Genomic DNA, 22,394 nt, shown 5'->3' with positions numbered 1-22,394 from the left:
AAATTCGACGGGTTACACGCTAGTGTTTTATAAAATATTGTGTAATTTTGATACTTTTTGTGGATTTATTTTGTGATTTTGCATTGTGGATTGAAAATTTTGGAATGACTACATAACAGGTTTTATTTATTATTAATACACGAACCGAGCTCGAACTCGAGTCTGAATTCGAAATCAAGCTCGAATTCGAATTTGAAATCGAGCTCCAAAATCGAGCAAATTCGAGCCGAGCTCGAACTCGAGCCTAAATTCGAAATCGAGCTCGAATTCAAATTCATGCTCGAGCTCCAAAATCGAGCCAAATTCGAGCCGAGTTCGAGCTCGATATAAACGAATAATTAATTAACCGAATACGAATCGAGCTCGAACTTAATATTATTCTGTCGAGCCGAGCTCGAGCTCATTTTAAAGCTTGACCTCGAGCTCGAGCCGAACTCGAGCCTACCCAAAATTTCGCGAGCCGAGCCCGAGCCTGAAGGTATTCAGCTCGGTTCGTATACAACCCTATTCGTGCCTTCCTTCGGAAATTGGGGCATGAGAAGTGCCGACTATGGGGGAAAGATGAGAAAAAAGAGGGTGGGCTGGGGAAGAAGAGGGGATGCCGGCTGGGTGGGGTAAGGCTTTTAAAATTTTCTTTTTTGATTTTGATTTTGATTTTAATTTTAATTTTTGTTTTTGTTTTTGTTTTTTATTTCTTTTAAAATCCTAAATTTTTAATTTTTTTTAATTTTCACATAATTTTTAATTGTGTAATGTTTTTAATTTTAAAATCCTATATTTTATTTTAGCTAATGTAATGTTTAATTTTATTTTTAGTGAAAATTTTGAATTTTAAAATTAAAGTGTAGAATTGAGGATTATGTGGAAATGAAGATCTAAGACACAACCTAAGATTAGGGCTGGAAAAATATATCGAAAACTCGGTATACCGGTCATACCGTACCGTAAAATACCGCAAAATACCGAATTTAAGGTATACCGATTTTTTTGGTAAGGTATGATACCGTACCAAAGATTTACGGTAAGGTAAATGTATGGATTTTCCAAATACCGGGGTATACCGGTGTATACCGATATCGGGGTATATACCGAAAAAATCAATAAATACCGTATTAAAGGTATATACCGAAATACGGTATGATACCGTATTACTGGTATACCGAATATTACTGCATATACCGGTGATGCGGTATCATACCTTATTCTGGTATACCTTAATATTCGGTATATACCGGTAATAAGGTACAATACCTTATTCTGATATACCGCAGTTGTCCGTATATTGGTATACCGAAAATCGTGGTATATATCGTATCAAAATCTATAGTTTTAAAATATATAATATTTATTTTTATGTTTATATTTTTAAAAATATTTATAAATTTTATAAAATGATGTATATAATCTATATTATGTGAATATATACAATTGTACATGAATTTATAAATATCATCAAATGATACAAAAATAAATAAAATATAGAATATAGTATAAGTCATACAATAAAATAAAATTGTTTATTTTGATATTATAGTATAGTTATAATATATAACTAAAATTATTGTTTTACAATAGATTATACATCTAACTTATAATAGTTACATATATAATAGTATAGTTATAATATTGGTATTATATTATAAATAATACGTCTAACATATAAATTATATGTAACTTATAACATCTATATAATTTACTATATATTACATGAATGCATACAAGTATGCGAATATAAATATCATCAAATGATATAAAAGTGAATAAAATATAATATAGTATGTATATAATAGCATAGCTATAATTAATATTGATATTATATTATAACTTAGATTACATCTAACTTATAAATCTCATATAACTTATAACATCTATATAGTATATAGTATATACTATATAACTTATAAATTTATAAATATCATCAAATGATACAAAAACAAATAAAATATAGTATATAGTATAAGTTATACAATAAAATAAAATTATTTATTTTGATATTATAGTATAGTTATAATATATAACTAAAATTATTGTTTTACAATAAATTATACATCTAACTTATAATAGTTACATATATATAATAACATAGTTATAATATTAGTATTATATTATAAATAATATTACTTCTAACATATAAATTATATGTAACTTATCACATTTATATAATTTACTATATATTACATGAATGCATACAAGTATGCGAATATAAAGTACGGTATACCAATTGAATTTTTTCGATTTTGATAATACTGATTATTTTGGTATACCGTTAAAGTGCGGTATACCGTGAAAGTACGGTATACCGAAATTCGGTAAGGTATACTAAAATAAAAGTACGGTAAAGGTTTTGTATATTCTCCATACCGTACTTAAGGTATACCGAACTAAGGTATACCGTAGGTAAATGTAAGGTAAATGTATGAATTTTCTCCATACCGAAGGTAAAGGTAAGGTATAAGGTATGGTCGATTTAATAAGGTATACCGTACCGTGCCACCCCTACCTAAGATACAAGGGCTGTGTCTTAGGTGAGGACCACCACCTAAGACACAAGCTAAGCAACAAGCACTGGAGATGCTCTAACAAATCTCATAAAAATGACAAAAATTGAAGATGGTTCGTGGTCGCTTTATGGTGAACTCGATCGAGTGACCCATTAAGTGATGAAAACCAATCATATTTTTTGTAATTATTATTATATATATTATTGGACTCACCACTAAATCAAATTAATTAATTTAAAATTATAATAAATGTAAAATACTTATTCCGCCCACACAAGTGACACAACCCACTTAATTATAACCTTTAATAGATTCACCATTAATTTAACGAAATTAATCAACAATACCTTATTCTGTTCACAATATACCCAATTAATTTATCAAAACTTGTGTTATTACAAAATGGATATTTATTTATGGACGAAAGGAGGATTGTTTTGAAAACTCAATCCCGAAGAATAAGGATATGTAGGTCGTTAGTGAAGCTAAAGCTTAAATCCACGACATTACATAGTAACCCTATAAATTTCATACGATCCCATCACACTGTAAAGGAGAGAATCCCAAAGGGATGAATCAAAATCACCACTAATGTCTATCTATATAAGTATAAATATTTGTATTGGTATATGAAATATTAGCAGCCATACAATGAGTTCTCAGCTAGTGTCTGAGGCATGCCATCTAGCAAACAATCGATGGGAGGTATAGTGAGAGTTTCTTGCACACCATACGCATTCCAACAAAAGGGGTCGTCTACCAAAACACCCTCGTGTGGAAGGAGCTCCACTTCGGACATTGTGATGTTGGTGCACGCCACACTGTCGCTGCACGCGAAGTGTATTGGCGGGCTCCTAACATCGTAAGTGCCCTTTATGTTCTTGTACGTCACATCGGTCAAGTACACGGCCGACGTCTCGTTCCTACACTCCTTGGTCAGGCAGTAATATTGATCGATGAGCACGCAGTTCCTCACATTTTCCATTTGGATATTCTCAAAAGAAATGCTGGAAACGGACCCCGTCCCGCCCTGCCATGTCTTGATCCTCAGTCCGTTGTCCGAGTCCTTTATAAATGCGTTTCGAACAGTTATGTTGGACACGCACGCACGGGAATTGTGCACTCCCAAGCTCCCTATGCTACATTTTTCAAGGAAATTAAATTTTTTATTTCTTTCCAAAAAAGAAACCAACAAATATTCATATTCCGTGACAATTGATCTATAATTCATCTTTACATTTAACATCACATATCCATTTAAAAGGAAGCATGATACTATAGGTTTATGTCGTGTGACAGTATGTGAGAATCAAACAAAACCATAAAATGACAAAAGGAAACAAGGATGTTAGTAAAGGCAGCAAATTTGAGTCCAAAAACTAAGGATTCCATAGTTATGTCATGTAAATAAATAAACACCACAAACCTGATCCCGTGACTGGGCCCGCACGTGACGGCTTCGATATCAACGTCCGAACAACCCGGCCCGATTGAGATACAATCATCACCTACATTATTTGATTTCACCAAAAACACAATTAAATGAAAAATGCAGTGAATTAATTCCCATAATACTAGTTGGAGTTGGAGTTGGAGTTGGAGATTTACCATTAGCAATGACGGAGTTGTATATGCCGACGGCTTTGGTGTTCTCGATGTGAATTCCATCGGTGTTAGGGCTCAACTTAGGCGAAGAGATCGACAGCTTATCGATTAACACGCCCTCGCACCCGTCAAACTTGACGTGGAATTTAGGACTATTTTCGATGCGCAAACCGGTCAATACCAAATTGGAGCTCATGAAGAAACGAATCAGCTGCAAAACACTATAGTTTAATTTTCATTACAATATTACTACATATATATATAATTTTCGAAATACTTAAAAATGTATAGTATACCCACCGCGGGGCTGTCACATGGTCCGGGCAATGTCGATCCATTAGGCCCCTGATAAACATAACAAATTCCCGATTATTAATTTATACATAGTAAAAGTAAAAGAAATTAATTAAACTACCTTATGAGGTTTGCAGGGAAGATCCCACCATTTTTGGCCATTGCCTTGTATTGTTCCGGTTCCGGTTAAGGTCATATCGTCGAGACGGTAGAACACCAGCCATTGCTGATGGCTGTCTGACTCCGGCCAGCAATCCGGCCCGTCGGGCGGCATCATTACCCCATCCATCTAAATTGCATTACATTAAGATTAGCTTAGCACTACTTCTTAATTACTTGAAAAACATAAACAAATTAAAGCACAGCTTCTTACTTGGAAAACAAGTCCGGGCTGGCAAGGCCCGGAGAAAATGGTGGAAGTGATCATGAACACGAGGCCCGAGGGTGCCAAAACGACGCCGTTCTCCACCTGACAGGCCGCCTTCCAGGCAGACCTGAAGGCGGCCGTGTCATCATTCGACCCGTCCCCGACCGCCCCAAACTCCGTCACGTCGAAAATGCACGAGTCCTTGGTCTCGGGTTGGGTCGGGTCGTAGCTCGGGTCGGATGGGACGGAGGGTGGGTAGGTAGGGGCGGGGGCGGGGGCATAAGCAGGGGAGAGTTTTCTTGAATGTTTATGCTTCTTGACGGCTGAGTGATGATGATGATGCCTTGCAGCATTGGCATTAGCAGCATTTTGAATTGCAATCAATAGAAACAACGTTATAAGATGCGGCAGTAGCTTCATTGGAGGAGGAAGGGAAATCAAAGAGACAGATGGCGAAAGTGGTTAATTAGTGTTGGAATTTAGAGAGATAGAGAGAGAAGTTGACAGTTGAGAAAGCAAACGTGAGGAGAAGGTGTGATTTATATGCGAAAGCTCTCACGAGGGACAAAAAGGTTTCTCATGCAAGAAACGAACACTTGTCCAGAATGTGTTGATTCTTGCATCATTTTCTGCAGCCATACAAATTTTTAAATCAACAAATGTATTTGGCAAAGGTGTGAAAGTGCAGCAAATGTTGAGGGAGGGTGTAAAAGCGAAAACAAAGTATATAGTCTCGTGACTCTTTATTGTTGTGTAGTTATATGTGGTGTCCATGAATTTTTCATACCATAATCGATCACGGGCACTCAATTTGACTTAGGGCCTGGGAATCGGGTACCCGAACCCGAATAACACCGAAACCCTATACCCGACCCCGAAAAAAAATCGGGTACCCTAATACCCGACTCGGGTACCCTAAATCACTTCAATTGTTTGTGCTCAAAACCAAGAAATCTGTAAAAAAAAAAAAAAAAAAAAAAAAGAAGAAGAAGAATGCGACATACCTGCTGTGCTGTCGGAGCTCGGAGGCGCGCGGCCGCGCGGTGGCCGGTGGAGGCCTGGAGTATTGCTGTGCTGTCGGAGCTCGGAGCTTGGAGGCGCGCGGCCGCCGGTGGAGGCCTGGAGTGTTGCTGTGCTGTCGGAGCTCGGAGCTTGGAGGCGCGCGGAGGGACAGCCGCACAGGGGGGAGCCGTCAGCCGAGTGGAGGCGCAGGAGGGCGACGGTGGGCGGGCGAGGGGCGCCGGCTCGCCTCTGGGTCGCTGCATGGTAGGCCGGAGGCGGGAGTGGGATGGAAGTTGGAACTGTGGGAGCCGCGTGGGTGGGGAGGGGGGGACGTGGGAGTGGGACTGAAAATAGGGCTGGGGCTCCTGGGCTGGGCCGGCTGGGGTCTGGACTAAGTGGACTTGATTTGATTCTCAAAGTCAATGACCAGTCAAAGCTAATTAGTAGTAATTAATTTCAGCTAAATAAAATTCGGGTATTTTCGGGTATACCCGAAACCCGATTTTTTTAACCCCTAAATACCCGAACCCGATCCCGAACCCTAATTTTTCGGGTATAGGGTACCCGATACCCAATTTTTTCGGATCGGGTAATCGGGTACCCTATACCCAATCTCGAACTTCCCAGCCATACAATTTGTACCTTCGAATTAAATCTCTTCTATCTTATTTTATTATATTTATACTCACGTTACCGACTAAAATTCTCAAAACTGACATTACCCGATTGGCTGGTCCGTATTAATTCGGGCTTTTTCCAACATACTGTACAATTTTCCGGTCGGGCTTGACCCATCAATCTGACATAAACAATGCCAACCCGACCCAACCGAAATTCTTTGTGCTTTAAATATTTTTTTCCGAGTCACACTCTGATTTCTTTGACAGCTCTATTTTTGAGGTATTAAAATAGTCTACATTCCAATTATTCCATCCTTTCCCAAAAATAATTTATTTTTATTATTTTGAGACGTCCACAAAAATTAATCTATTTTCATTTTTGAAAGCTATCTATTACATGATTAATTCTATTCTCTACTCACAATACAATTAACTATCATTATAAACACTAATCATTTTTTTTAACTCATGACGTCTCTTTATAGAATTATTTTTATGAACGAAAGGAGTATATTATAAAATTAACTGCACCCACTCATCACTTCATGTTTATAACTTGGAAACATAGATTGAACTATACAAGTGGTAATATTAAAATGAACCAAACATTTGATACCGACTAGTCTTTGTCATGGGACACTTAATGTCCTTGGTCACTGTTATAAACAGTATATGTCTCGTGGATCTTATATAGTCTTAATAATAAATCATTTCTATTTGTATATATTAAATTTGATTAATACATGTATTAATAAAATTAATGAAATGCATCATTTTCATAACCAATTTTAGGTGTGATAGATAAACATATGATGCATGCAAGTGTTGTCTTAAGCTGTCACGTGTAATCGTTCACAAGAAATTATAAATAAAATGCAGAAGCTCAAACTCAGCTACAGCGCCTACGTACAGTTCTACATTTTATGGCTTTTTTTGCAGCTTTGAGTATTTCCATGAATCACTCACTCTCCCTCCCTCTCTCTGCATGCACGCACACATTCGTACGTGTGTATATATATGTGTATGAGTGTAAATTTCGTCTACTATGCGAGGTATATATACTCGGAGGCCGATAAAGACAAATAGTTTGGGAGCAAAAATCGAAAGGAAAAAGACGATGAGGAATGCTAAAAAAAAAAAAAAACAAAGATAAAGATACTAAATATAAATAAAAGAAATAAATAAATTAGTTGGAGGTGCTAGTGATTGGGGAATTCACCCTTAAATGTATGATTTATCGAATATCATGACATAAAATAGGAGTCAATACATTTAATTATCCATTTTGCTACAATAAAAATAAAAAATATTCAATCACATAAAAAATTTAAAAATTAACCATCATTTGTGCAAAAATACATATATACTCCTGTCATAAAAATTGAATTTATCAACTTATAATTCCTATTCATGAATTCCGTCAGATTTAAATCTCCCTTTTTTTCTCTATACGTCTTCTCTCCTTCTCTCTCTTCATGTGATCTATTTATTTTCTCTCTCCTCTCTCTCTCTCACTTCGTGCTCTTCCATTTTCTCACACAACAAAATCACTCTCTCTCTTTCTCTCTTCACTACACACATGATTAATTTGAAAGTATGCATGTTAGGTGTAGAGCTGGCAAAATTGACCCGGCCCGCCCGTGTTTAGGGCTGGGCTGGGCTGTACAAAATATAGGCCCAAAAAAACCCGAGCCTAAAAAGCCCGCCCAATAAGCATGTCGGGCCGACCGGGCTTTGGGGCTAAAAAGCCCGGGGTTTTCGGGCCAAAAAGCCCGCCCACCTTTTTTTTTATTATTTTAGTTATAGTTTAATAACTTTAATTTATTACTTCTTTTTCAATTTTTCTTAATAAAAATATTCAATCATATATCAATCGCGAAAAGTAGCCGCCTCCAAAGAGCTAAAAAGAATAGGCCTAAAGCCGTTTTACAGTAATTTACATAAATTCCACAAAATCTATCCAAAACCTAGCAATTTTTCAGTAATATTTATTTTACAATAAAAAGCGACCATCATAGATTTTTTTCAAATCCTTGAGATATAACAGGATTAATTATAAATGCACATTTAGCTGATGCAAATTAAATCAACAGTCTAAAAAATTCAGGATTAAGGTGCTGTTATCCTTCTTTTCCAAAAAAAAAGAGAAAAAAAAATACAGAATTGCTTTTATCTTAGTTTCTTTTTGTGCGAGGCAATTGATCTAGCCTTCAGCCATCAACATTACACAAAATAGATCAAATTACAATCAGGATCCACTCAAAGTAAAAGAGAAAAAGAAATATAATTGATCTAGCCTTCAGCCATCAACAGTACACAACGCACGAATAACAGAAATATAATCTCTCGCGTAGAATATTTTGTTGTTTGGACTTGGAATTTTATTTTTTAGTTTTCATTTATTTGTCGGACTATTTGAATTGAAAATCTATTCATGTTGAATTGTCGATTGTAGTAGACTAGTAGGATTTTATATTACTATTTTGTGTCTATAATTATTATTTGAATTTATTTTAGTTTACTTAATTTTTTGTAAAGAAAAACAGGATTTAGTGAAAAAATAATTGGGCGGCAGTGGCCCGGTCGAGGCTGGGCTGGGCTTGAAAAATAAAAGCCCGGTCAATTTCGGCCCGGCCCGGCCCGGAAAATCTCGAAAGCCCACTGGGTCGGGCCGGGCCGGGCCGCCCGATTTGCCAGCTCTAGTCAGGTGTAATCAATTTTCCTTCCTCATATCTAAACCATCTTCCTCTCTAGAAGAATATGGAAGTACACGTTCATAAACAAAGTACTCAAGCTTCTCATACATCTTGATCCAGGTGTATTTGAAGCTCTCACAAAAAGATCCATAAAATCAATGGAGAGAGTTGATCTCGGAGAAATTTTGAAGCTTGTAAATATTTTGGATTTGTATTTTATGTTCATGAATTTTATAGTGTATAAAGATTGGGGAAATTAATAGATTTGTGCATTTCTATAAATATTTTCGTTTGTGTAAATTTATAGTTTTTTGTTGTTATTTTTTATGTTTTAGTAGATTTGTGTGTTTCTGTTTTTCTCTTATGTAAATTTTTGCCATGGAGATATAAAATTCTAAAGCTACAAATATGGAGGTGAGTTTGAGTTGTTAATGTTCTTGAATTCACAATCAATTTGATGAATTCACAATTGAATCGTTATTGTTGGTTGTGAATTCGAGTTATTAAAGCTTTGAATTCACAACTAGAAATTAATTGTGAATTCAAAGCTTTAAAACTCAAATTCACAAATGAATAACCAGTGTTGGTTACGAATTCAAGCTTTTAAACTTGAATTCACAACAAATACTATTCTTTAATCGCTTCGTCGAGTTGTTATCTTTCTCTCTCTCTTTCCGATGTCACACTACGTCTTGATTGAGAGAGTAGATATGATGCAGGCATTGTTGAGTTTGATTGATAGAAATAGTGTGTAATATCACGAGTGACTAGAGATTGTAGAAATCTTTCCACTTAGTTTTTAGAATTGAGGTTTAAACTAAGTGGAGCTGTGCCTGTTACTTGCTACTCAATATGTTTAAAGTTCAGCTGCTTGCTTCGTCTATGTTCTGAGAGAGAGATGTTCTTGTGCTTGGATTTATCAATGTTATTTTATAATTCCTTCTTAACTTTCCAGGTAAATTGCCACAGTATTACCTATGCTACTGCAAGGAGACTAGGATTACCTCGAGAAGAAGAATTTTGGTGTAGAGGAATCAATGCGTGTGCTATTGTTTAAAGGCCAGGTCCTTGCTGTGGTTGGGGGAGGTGATACTGCTACCGAGGAAGCTTTGTACTTGACTAAATATGCTCGTCATGTTCACTTGGTTATTCTTCATTTTTCACTCTTTCTAATCTCTATATTGCAGATTGCTTTCATGTGAAACAAGGATTTCAGGAAAGAGCTACTAGTTCTTGAGGACTTGGTGCTAGAACACATAGTATGATAAGTTTTAGCTATAAGATAGTTGGTACTTTTAATTTTTTTCAATTTTGAATCGAATATGAAATGATGATGTATACTTGATACTTGGTTCATTTTGATGATAATGTATGAATATTTTGGATAATATATAATATTGTTATTTTTAATTTTATTATTTTGTTGTTTTAAAGTTATTTATTTATTTCTTGACATAAATAACATAAATCAAGAAAAAAATATTAAATATGCTAGTTATAGTTGGAATTTATAACAGTATAAAAAGTACAAAAAACCGTTATGTATTTCTATCAAAGATAACGGTTAAAACCGTTATAAAAAGTACAAAAAAATTGTTAACTATGATGAAAAAAAAATTCTAATACATAACGGTGAAAAACCGTTATGTATTAACCTTTATAGATAACGGATGCGTACCGTTATGTATGAGCACATCGTACCGTTATCTATGTTACCAAACATAACGGTTTTTTAACCGTCGTTATGTATGATACGTATCATAGGCAACAGTAGTATACACAACGGTTTTTTTTGGGTTATAGATAACGGAAAAAATCCGTTATCTATGAGCGTTTTTCTAGTAGTGAGCATACCTCTTTTTATTTTTCACACTATCCCACCACATCCTATTTTTCATAATATGAGATTTATTTTTTATTTATAATATATTTTTATTTAATATTTTTAAAAATTTATACTACTTTTAAATGAGTATGTTTTTATGAAATAGAGGGAGTATATATTACACATATTAATAAAGTAAAATTGAATATAACAATGTGAAAAGGATTCAAGCGGCTAGAAGTTAAAATATTCTTTGAGCACCCATTTAATTAGTGCAGTTGGTATATCAATTGTCATTAAAAAATTGCATAAAGTGGGAATATTCTGCCTAACTGAGTTTGAAAATAACTTTATCGACTCGATTTCAGTTTTTAACTTAAAAAAATACTATTTCCAGCCAACTCCGACACCAATTCTTAGAATATGTTATTTCAAATACTACCTACTTTTGAAGTTAAGTGCTTTTTATAATCTATAATTTTTTTTTTAATCAAACAAACAATAATACATCACCACTTTAAAGTGGAAAAACATCGCCGTCAAGCGGGATCGAACCCAATACCTCTCACAAAGGAGAGTTTTTGGGTGCCTCTGCTTTGCCAGTAGAGCAAGGCCTCATCGGCAATTTTTTTTTTCGTCAATTTTTTTTTTTTTTTCGCGCACAACTATATTCTACTTGCCTATGTACTACTGTAATTGCACTGCAAAAAAAAATTTCTATTAGTAATACGAGGTTTGATAGTTCATATTCGTGCTCATAAAAATTAGTGATGTTTAAAAGTATAATTATTAATAATTAGTTACATCATCAAATGTAGTTAATTTTTATGACACACATAATAGTTACTAACTTACCAAGTCTTGTGCCACTAGTAATTTTTTAATTTTATTTTTTTCAGTGGTAGCTGAGTTTTATGTTAAGTATATTTTGTATTTTATTTTAGTAATATATCAATGTACAATTATATGTCTATTAATGATCGATAATGCTGTTTCAAGCATTTGCACAACATTAATTGCCTTAACATGTTGAAATAAGAAATAAAATATATATCAATGCATAGGGAGAGGTTCAAATAAGAACCACTAATAAAATAAGAACGGAGAACCATTTTAAGCCATTCGATCATCAAGATCTACGGTGGATGCATCATCTTGGTGGATGGATGCAGGTGCTGGGTTCGAATCCTGAAGGGACCAAAAAAATTATTTTTTTCGGATGCATTAAATTTAATAGCGGATGCATTAATTTGTATAGCAGATGCAGTAATTTTATTGGTTCTTATGTTCTCAGGATAATTGTGGTTCTCACTATAACCGCACCCTCAATGCATATGTATATTTTAATATTTTATTGCCAGAAATATTAAGTATTACTAATTTTACCTTCTAAATTTGTAGATCCTAAATGCACATTTTTCATTGGAAAGTCTCACGTCCACTAATAATTGTTGTATATACTATTATTTGTGTGTATATATATTAAATTGAGATTTTTTAAAAAATAAAAGAAAATCTAAAACCCCTGAAAGTACAAAACGGCAAACTAAAGGTTGAACCTCATTAAAATTTCCCTAAAAAACTCCAAAGGAAAAACTCTTAGAGAGGAAAAAGTGTGTTGGTCTAGCAGAAGTCAAAGAAAGACAAAAGACAAAAAGAAAACGGCGATGGGAGAGTGGGAATACTTCAGGAGCTCTGACCTAACCATCGCCCCCAAGCATTCCCGACATCCATTGTGCTCGTAAATGTGTGTGTGTGTATTAGTAGATACAATCAAATATAATATTAATAACATATATATAAAAGATAAAACCTAATAAAATATATTTTCTTTGTCCCGTTAGCAATATTTCATTATTTTTTTGATACAAAATCAAGAAAAAATATAATTAGTGTATAAAATGAGTTGGGTACATTATTAATAATATTTTAAATGCTCAATTTTTACTAAAAGGAATATAAAACATTATTAATGGGACATCCTAATATAATAATTGGAACATTACTAATGAAACAAAGGGAGTAATATTCTCATAGTTGGTCTCCTATGAGACCTAGTATATGAAAAAACAGGTCGAGTTGGGGCTCGGGCGGGTCGTGGATTGCTTTTGTGGGCAGACCATGAAAGTAATTATTGTTATAACAAAAAGTAATTATTGATATAAAAAAAGATAATATATCAAAAATATTATTTTTTTCTTCATATCGATTATTACTTTTCATCAGAATAATAATTACTTTGAATATCATATTTGCCAACCAATTCGAACTGACAGAGCATTGGAGGGCCCGGGCGTGGAGCGAAGGGCGCGACGACGATGTACTTATTTTGGTCAAGTAATTATTATTATAATAAAAAGTAATTATCAATATAAAGAAAGGTAATACTTTAAAAAATATTACTTTTTTCTTTATATTAATTATTACTTTTCATCACAAAAAATAATTATTATTTTGAATTATTTGGTTCAGACTTGCGAGCAGCATTCAAAAATTCGTCCCGATCCACACCTTAACTTCCCTCAAACCCGCTTTTCAACCCCGACCTCGATCCATCTCACTTATACATGCCGTTTACGATCTTATCTCATGGAATCTAGCAAACGAACGTGAACATACATAGAATACCATACCAACAACCGGTTTGGAGTGATCAGACCACCATTATCGCACCACGTGTGGTTTTGGGCTCCACTTATCACTCACATAAAGTGTTCACATGCTTTCAATAAATATTCAAGAAAAAAAAAATCAAATGATATTTGATGCCATATGTGTCCACGTACACATAATTAATGACTGATTAAGGGAAAAACTACACAAGCGATTACGTCTTTTGCTAATCACGGGTTGTTGATGACAATCATTATTTTCTATAAGTAATGATTAATAATTGATTAAGAAGCTGTCATTGTAAAAACAATCTTTGTTTTTTCTTACAATTGTTTTTTTCTTACTAATTAAAATGATATGTGAGCCATGAGGTCCCTAAATTTAAGAATTGTCCTAATTGTTCATTTTAAATTTTTTACTTTCTATATATATATCTTGCCTCTTCAACGTTTTCAAGAGATGTAGAGGGCGTTTAGCAAAGTCTATATTAGTCTTAGAGAATTAGTTTATAATTCGTTGAATTTTAATAAAATGATATAAAATATCATTTTATGTTATAATTTATAAGTAGGAATTATAAAAATAACTTTATAATTAGATAGAATTATGCTATTTAGAATCATTGGTCGTGATGGAGCATGACGATGAATTAAAATTATGAGTGTTAATATATAGTTCAACCATCCACACCAATATAACATTATGCACCCGTATTCATCTCAAACATAGTTAAAAAAGTGATTTTATTACTCGTTAGTTTAGTCTCAAACTTGTACAATATAATATTTGTTGGGTCCTGAAGGATCACTGAACTGGTGTAAAAGGGGGAGGGGAATACACCAGTATGTTATTTTTGAAAAATTCTTTTGTAAAACTGAAGAGTATCGACTGATACTGAAAGGGTGCAGACTGAAGTCAACGGTCAAAGATATTTCAGTTTAGAAAGGAGATTAGACTGATACTGAAATTGTATTAGTATTTTGATTTCAGTTAGGCACATGGCTTTAACTGATAATCCATGTAAGGTTTCAGTCTAGAATTTGAAATCAAAAAAGTGTTATAAATCTTACTGACTATCCAAAGATTTGTTAGTTAAATTAATAACACCAGCAGCGGAAATTAAACTTTAGACAAAGCCTTTGTGATTAACATTTTGTCAGTTTTATGTTTCTCTTTTCAGTTTATCAGTTTCAGTTAAATGAAGTGTTTGTGCACAAGTAAGGAATAATAAAAACTGAAAGCAATTAACAACACGAGTTTTTTACGTGGTTTGGAAACAAGTTCCTACGTCCATGGCCAGCTGATCACACTGGTAAAAACTCTGGGCTTGTGCTTATGGGTGCACAACAAACCTTAAACTGAAACTAGGTTTCTGTGCCAATACACTGGATTGGACTTTTCATCTCCTTCTTAACTCGCAGTTGCAAAGATAACAAACGTCTTGCTTGCGGGGGCTAAGAACTCTTGAGTTTAGACAACTGTCTAGAATTCTCTCTTTTTCAAACTCACTTTTTGCTCTTTTACAAAAGGGTTCAAGTACCAACTGGATTACTAAGAACAGGCTCTTAGTAATCGATACTTAGGCTAAAGGTTTACAATGAAAGTGCCTAAGGATGATAAGAGAATTCAGGTAATCAGTAAACTAATTTGGGCTTTGGATATTCTCTTATTCGATTCAAACTTTGGATAGCAGTGAATAGGTTGAGTCGCAAATTTGGCAGAGCTTCAGCTTGAGTGTTTGAATCGGTGAAGATTGAAGATGATCCTCGAGCTCTATTTATAGGCGAAGTCTTGAATATATCTGTTGGTGAGATGGTCTTTAAGAATTCGGCGGTTGTGAGATGGATTTGAATCTTGGGCTGAGGCTTCAATCTTCGAGGCTCCTGAAAGGTTGAGGAATGGGCGTCTTTAGCAGTAGGAGCGCATGGTGCTTCTGAAAAGTTAGCACGAAATAAAAAAGCTCTGCGCAGGCAAGAACGATCTTCATATCTTCGCATTTAATGCGACTGTACTTGGCGTGAATACGTGGCTTCTTTTAAACTTAAGTTTTCAGTCCGAGGAAGAATGTCAACTGATACTTGACTTATGTATCAGTCCACTATTTCCACGTGGCCAACATTAGTTATGCAGTCATAACTGAATCTTCAGTGAAGTTTTCGTCCATTAAATACTCCAGTATTTGTCTTCAGTCATTTCAGTTCCAAACTTCAGTTAAGTGGTCTTCAGTCCTTCGATCTTCAGTCCACCGGTCTTCAGTCTAGCTAGTAAACTGAACTCTAACACTTGAGTTCAAAAATATCTAGTCTACTGAAAGAAAATCTTAGGGTTTTGGTATCATCAAAACAAAGACAAAGATATTTCATTAATTTCCCAACAATATTATTCACCAATTACCCAAACTCGTTTGAACGTATAAATGTTACAATAGTTAAATAATCGTCGCAATAATAACTCAAATCTATACTATATTAAAAAGGGAGTTTCCAATTTGAAATCAATTTCAAAATTGGATGGCAATTTTGTAGTTATGATAAAATTGAAGGTTTACGTTTAAACTATATTTTTTTGTATTTTTCATTTTTTTACCTTTTTATTTATTGTTTATTTATTTCCAAAATTGTGAAATTTGATTAATTATAAAATATTTAATACGCATATCAATTAAAGATCACGATAAGAGCTTTAATTTGATATATTTTATATAAGTATTTAATTTAAAATGTACAAATTAAATTTGTTTAAATTTTAAAATTTTATAAATTTCTCTCTCCCCTCTCTCTCCTCTTTTTGAAAAAAATGTATTTTTAATTCCTTTTTATTAGTATTTTTTATTTTTTAACTTATTTTTTGTCTTTTCATAATATCTAATTTTATAATTGTAAATTCTTTTTTATTTTTATTTTTTTAATATTCAATTCAAATATATTTAATTAAAATTAATTTTTATTATATTTATGAGTATGATAAACGAATTAGTATTAATTTTTATATATAAAAAATAAAAAAATATTTTCCCGTGCATTGCCCGTGATGCAAATGCTAGTCTATATCTATACTATATTAAAAAGGGAGTTTTCAATTTCAAATTGATTTCAAATCAATTTCAAAATTGAGTGGCAATTTTGTAGTTAGAATAAAATTGAATGTTTATTTATAAATTATACATCTTTTTTTTTCTTTTTCTTTAACTTCTTATTTTTCTATTTTATTTCTTTTTTAAAATTATGAAATTCGACTAATTATAAAATATTTGATATGCATATCAAATTAAAGATCTTGACAAGAGCTTTAATTTGATACTCCCTCCGTCCATGATTTAATGCCATGTTTGGCCTTAAAAAACTGTCCACAAATTAATGCCATGTTTTGCTTTTTGTATCCTTTACCCTTCCTCTTTATTTAAAATTGCTACCCTTTGCCATTCATTATCCCAATCCTATTTTAAATTCACTTAATTAAAGCATTAATTAACCTCCTAATTTAATCTATCTATACATATATAAAAGCTGGTCCATCTAGCCAAAAGAATTTCCCGCCCTTTTACTCAATTTATTTTTGGAAAGTTGATCTATATTTGGAAAGTTGACTAATTTATAGGATGATATATATATATATATATATATATTCTTAATTAAATGTAATTAAATCTACATTTAATTGAACGACATTTATTCCCATCATCTATACATGAAATTTATATGTAAAAATTTGTAGATCACTAATTTCAATTAAATCTTTTGTGAGAAATATTCATCCAATAAATAAAATTCAAAATATAAATACATATAAATTGCATGGGATCTTGTAGTCATTTGCAAAAGTGAATATTCTTTTTGATTTACACGTAATTTTAGACTATAGATTGTTTTTGAATTCAAGAGAATAAAAAATTATTTACGAACTCGTAGCAATATCTCATATAAATTATTTTTGATTTACACGCTATCTCATAGATTGATTTCTAATTATTTTCAATTAAATCTTTTGGAGATAAACAAAAGAAGGGCTATATAAGGCGGCTATTAATTTTTTGTTGTGATTTTTGCAAAGTATGACAAATAATAATAATAATAATAATAATAATAATAATAATAATAATAATAATAATAATAATAATATAAATAATAATAATAATAATAATAATAATAATAATAATAATAATAATAATATTCTTACTAATGCTAAACACGACACAATAGATCATCCAATCATATCTCCATAAATCATGACCCACATTGATTATGTTTCTATGTTTTGTCTAACAAATCAAAATACCAATATACCAATCAACTATCAACGAAATTATGAAATACATATTAAGTAGAGTAAGGTATTGATTGGTATGCATGATTAATGGGATTTTTGTATCATCTTTACAGCTAAACAAAGGAGACGAAGAAGAAGCCCTATCTCAGGCATGCATGACGTCAGATCTAAGAGAGATGTGATAGTGTGAAATGTGTAATTTGGCAACATTCCATATATATCTCCAAAAAATGTAACAACTTTTTATTATCGTCAAACCAAAATCAACTCCATTATCAAAGCATCTCATTCAATATAATATATTAAATATATAAGTTTCATATATATTTCCCATCAAATGTGTATCCCCGTGGCCTATATAAACTAACTTTTGGTGTGAAATTTTTACTTATACTCACTTCTTCTTTTGATATTCATCATTTCTCTAATCACAAACATGCCGACCATGTGGTCTTTAGTAAAAAAATTGCAACCAAATAATGCCAGATCTGCAATGAATTAAATATGAGGCTATTTTATTTTGGAAGGGAAAGTTCTCACAGACCATGATGCAGGACATCAAGTATTGATACTATGGATGACACTGATACCAGTTGATCCAAGACTACCGCTCAAGTTTCAACGGCAGCAGTTCTCTATTATTGTTTCTTATGCAATGACTATAAACAAAAGTCAAGGTCAATCACTCTCTCATGTGGGTTTATTTTTTAATAAGTCTGTTTTTAGTCACAGTCAGTTTTATGTAGCTATTTCTAGAGTTACAAGTCGAAGGAGTCTGAAAATCTTGATATGTAATGAAGACAAAGTAGATTATTAATTCTACAAATGTTGTATATAAATTATAAAGAAGTGTTCCAAAATTTATAATAATAAGATGACAAGTTTGCAATTGTCTTTTCATGTATTATTATTTTCACCTTTATTTTTAAGTAATTTAAAATGTTAGTCTTAAATATATTTTAGCAGTAACATAGTTGGTATAACAATTGTATAATAAAATATTTTAAAATCATTTATTTTAGAGATTATACAAAAGTGTCTTTCAGAATGTTACAATAAAATGCTTATATTGTTCGATGTCTTACTTAATCAGGTATAGACATCCTATGAACTTTTACGTAAATGGATGAATTTTAAAATAAGTTATGATATTTTTTATTATTTTATATCTTTATTTTAATTTTAATAACTTTCAACAAAAATATATTCATATTTCTTTTAAAAAATTAGTTAAGCAAAACTAAATTTTAACAACATATATAATCCCGTGCATCGCACGGGTAAAACACTAGTTACTCTCTACTAACAAAACCGAGTCCCAACATTTATTCATTGCATCGATTTTACTCCACTTGCTCCTCATTTATTCTCAAACCCTAGTACTCTGAAGCGTCGCTCATGAGTTCTAGATTATTCTGAAACCCTAGATTTTTTCTTCGCCGTTCTTGACATCTAGATTTTATTCAAGCCTCCATCTACATCTCTCTTCCTCATGAATCCACCTGCATCCAAAACTCTTTCATCTTCATCGATGGAGGGTATTGTTATGGATTATCTGGCTGGATTTGTGTTGCGGGACACGATTGTGCCAGAAACTGAATTTCCAGATACCGATCTATATGAATCGGTAGATTTCGTGCCAAAATCCGAAGTGGCGCCGTGGTTGCTGCTGAAAACCGTAGCGGCGCGCCTCCCTCTCTCTAAATCGGAGCTGAATCAGCCGGAATCCAAAACAGGGGCTTTCGATCTCTGTGAAGTGTTGTGGTTGCTCCCCCTCGCTGGATCGGAGTCGACGCTGCTGGAATCCGAAGCGGCGCCATGGTTGCTGCCAAAAATCGAGGCGGCGCGCCTTCCTCTCTCTGAATCGAGCAGATTATGCTAGAATACGAAGCCGTGCCATGGTAGCTGCCGGAAGCTGAGGCAACGCCCCTCCCTCTCTCTGAATCGCTGGAACCTCTCTCTGAATCGCCGGAATACGATTCCGATGGCTTCCATCTCTCTGAACAAATTAGAAGAGAGAGGGAAAATGCCAAGCGAATTGCAGACCTCCGAGAATCTTTCAAACGCGATCGGGAAGAGGCAAAGCGAACCTCCGAGGTCATAGAATCTTTTAGACGAGATAGGGAGGAGGCCAAGCGATTAAGGTGATTTCGTTCTGTGATTCTTATTTTCTTTGATTCCTATTTGATGTGCTTTGGTGGGGATTAGCTGGTGATGCCTTTTGATTCCTATTTGATGTGCTTTGGTGGGGATTGGTTGGTGATGCCTTCTTATTCTTATTTGATGTGCTTTGGTGGGGATTGGCTGGTGATGCCGTATCTGTGTTTCTTCATTGCTGCCAATTGTGTTTATTTGCTGGTGATTGTGAATCTGTGGTGCCAAGTGTGTATCTTTGCTGCCAAATGTGTATTTGTGGTTGCCAATTGTGTATCTCTGGTGCCAATTGTGTATATTTGTATCTGTAAGTTGTCCCTATGATAACTTTCTAGTCTGAGGTTTGTTTGTATTCAGCCATCACTTGTTATTTGGAGGTTGAATATAAACAAAATGATGCAGTCAATGATGCTAAATAAAGGGCAGAGACAAAAATGCTTACAAAAAATGATTTACATTGCAAACACACCAAAAGATTGTTCATTGTGTTTGTATCTGTAAACCCTGCCCTACTCTATAGTACCTACTCAGTAATGCCCACTTGCTCCAGCCCTTCTATGACTGCTCCAAGGTTGTAAATTTCTCCCTCTGCACTTGCATCCAACTCCAGGAACTCTAGACTTTCCCCTACAAGTGTTTCTTCAACCTGAATACAATCTGGTAGCAACCCTTGTCTTGTGAGTCTTTCTTTGTTCATGTTTGGAATTTTGTAGTTTGCCACCCCTTGCCTTGATTATTTTGTGATAGCAGCTTTGCAAAGTAATGAACACATGGTTTAGCTTCTCTGGTGGGTATTCTTCATATGCATCTTTCACATTCTTTAGTAACTCCTCCACATTCCTTGTTGGTTTTTTGATCTTTTAGTGTCTGTATTGCTCTGAAAAACCCTAGATCATTCACATTTGTATCCGGCAAATTAGCAGGTTGGCATACTAGTTGAAATTTGAAACCATCAGTATTTGCAACAGCTAAAAAGTCTGGATCATTGGATTTTATGTGGGGTTTGACATTATCTTGTTGGATATATATGTGCTTGTTTGCTGCCAATGGCCACTTAGCTTTAAAGATTTGGACCATCTGCTAAAATAAAGGGCTAAAAGATGAAGCTGTAACAGTTTCTGATAGCATTCATTAAAAAAAAATGTAACAACTGACCTCTATAATAAGGCAACCTTTCATGACTTCCTTAGTAACAACTGCGATTGGCTTCACTTTGCTTCTATTTTTTGAATTCCTTTTTGCTGCTTCCATGGTTGTGAAAGGAAAGATGCCAAACTTTCCATCAAAGATTATTCTTCCATCTAGGCCAATTATTGGTCAGGCAACAGCACACATAAACATAATCTTGTCAATGTACCTCTTTGATTTGCATGTATGATATGGTTCCTCTTTGTTTAGCCCTATTTTGTGATGAATTTCTGGGTGTTTACATGTTATATTGACTTTTATTTTTGGTCTCTTTCACTCAAGAGTTGACTGATTTGAGCTTTTGTGCTAATTTTGTTGTCTCGGAATTTTACGCTCAAATTGATTGATATGTGGACAAAAACAAAGTCAGAATTTAGTTGAATGGTCTGCAAAAGAATCGAAGTTCGTCTTGATATGTGTTCGTAGGCGAAAACGGATCTAAAATCCAACTTGAAACGAGGGAGAACGGACCAAAACAAAAAAATGCTGCGCATTGTAGTGGTCGACGCCCGCCGTGCCCATTCTGCGAAGGCGGCGGCCGCCTGCGCGACCTGGCAGTTACATTTTTTAGGGTTTAAAACCCATTTTTTAAGGGTTTATGGGCCCATTCTCGACCCATCCAGCCTCCAGCTCCATTTTTATTGTATTTTCTTAAAGTTTTGGTAGGGAGAAACACATTAGAAACTCTCGGATTACGCTAGATCGTCGTTTCCTTTAATCAATTGTAAGTTCTATCTATTGATTTATCGAATTCTACAAGCTTTCTTGGTTGCTCTTTTCCTAGATAATTGAACACGTTTTGATAATGATATTTAGCATTGATTTATGCTTTGTTAATCTTATTGTCTAGTTAGTATAGTTAGATCGTTGGTTGATTTGTTAGAGTAATACTCAGTTGAATTTGTGTCGCTTTTCATTTACATGGTCCTTAGGAAAAATCATGATTAGTGTTTGCCATAAATTTGAATGCTTGTTTATTTTCCTTGCCTAGATAATTGTTGCTTTATGATTTTGGATTTAATTATTGATTTTTAGATTGTTAGATTAGAACCCTAGTTCTCTATGTTGTCTTATTGCTTTCTTTACCTGCTTCCTATCTTTCGCCTAGATAAATTTATATGTTTTATTTTAATTACGAATTAGTTAACCGGAGAGAGAGTGTCAGACTCAACCTTCTGATTAGAGTGTTTAGGTTATTTCCTGTTTTCTGTGCGTAGCATGATCAGAGCCCTGTTTAGCCTTCCTTGAGAGACGACTTGGGTT

The 22,394-nt window shown here is 33.8% G+C and overlaps 1 protein-coding gene and 2 long non-coding RNA genes across 4 annotated transcripts; 1 reads left to right on the top strand and 2 right to left on the bottom strand.

Moving 5' to 3' along the window:
• Positions 1–32: 32 nt before the first annotated feature.
• On the bottom strand, positions 33–2,812 carry LOC131024284 (uncharacterized). Its single transcript, XR_009101733.1, has 2 exons — positions 2,501–2,812; positions 33–887 (listed from the first exon to the last, which is right to left on the bottom strand). It is a non-coding gene; the product is annotated as an uncharacterized LOC131024284 (long non-coding RNA).
• Positions 2,813–3,073: 261 nt separating this feature from the next.
• On the bottom strand, positions 3,074–6,136 carry LOC131024283 (polygalacturonase At1g48100). 2 transcript variants are annotated; one of them, XM_057953800.1, is made up of 7 exons: positions 5,772–6,136; positions 4,774–5,396; positions 4,522–4,689; positions 4,407–4,451; positions 4,110–4,317; positions 3,928–4,009; positions 3,074–3,640 (listed from the first exon to the last, which is right to left on the bottom strand). In XM_057953800.1, the coding sequence occupies exons 2-7, from the start codon at positions 5,185–5,187 to the stop codon at positions 3,139–3,141; spliced, it is 1,419 nt and encodes a 472-aa protein (XP_057809783.1). In that variant the 5' UTR covers positions 5,188–5,396; positions 5,772–6,136; the 3' UTR covers positions 3,074–3,138. The 2 variants fall into 2 exon arrangements, with proteins under 2 accessions (XP_057809783.1, XP_057809784.1); XM_057953801.1 differs by lacking the exon at positions 5,772–6,136 and having other exon boundaries at positions 4,774–5,746.
• A 2,998-nt stretch (positions 6,137–9,134) lies between these two features.
• On the top strand, positions 9,135–10,473 carry LOC131024281 (uncharacterized). Its single transcript, XR_009101732.1, has 3 exons — positions 9,135–9,279; positions 10,041–10,171; positions 10,273–10,473. It is a non-coding gene; the product is annotated as an uncharacterized LOC131024281 (long non-coding RNA).
• Positions 10,474–22,394: the final 11,921 nt, after the last annotated feature.

This window comes from Salvia miltiorrhiza, chromosome 5 (genome assembly GCF_028751815.1).
Source record: "Salvia miltiorrhiza cultivar Shanhuang (shh) chromosome 5, IMPLAD_Smil_shh, whole genome shotgun sequence".
Lineage (NCBI taxonomy): Eukaryota > Viridiplantae > Streptophyta > Magnoliopsida > Lamiales > Lamiaceae > Salvia > Salvia miltiorrhiza.
The sequence above is the reverse complement of the archived record's forward strand: the minus strand, read 5'-3'. Positions and strand labels throughout refer to the sequence as shown.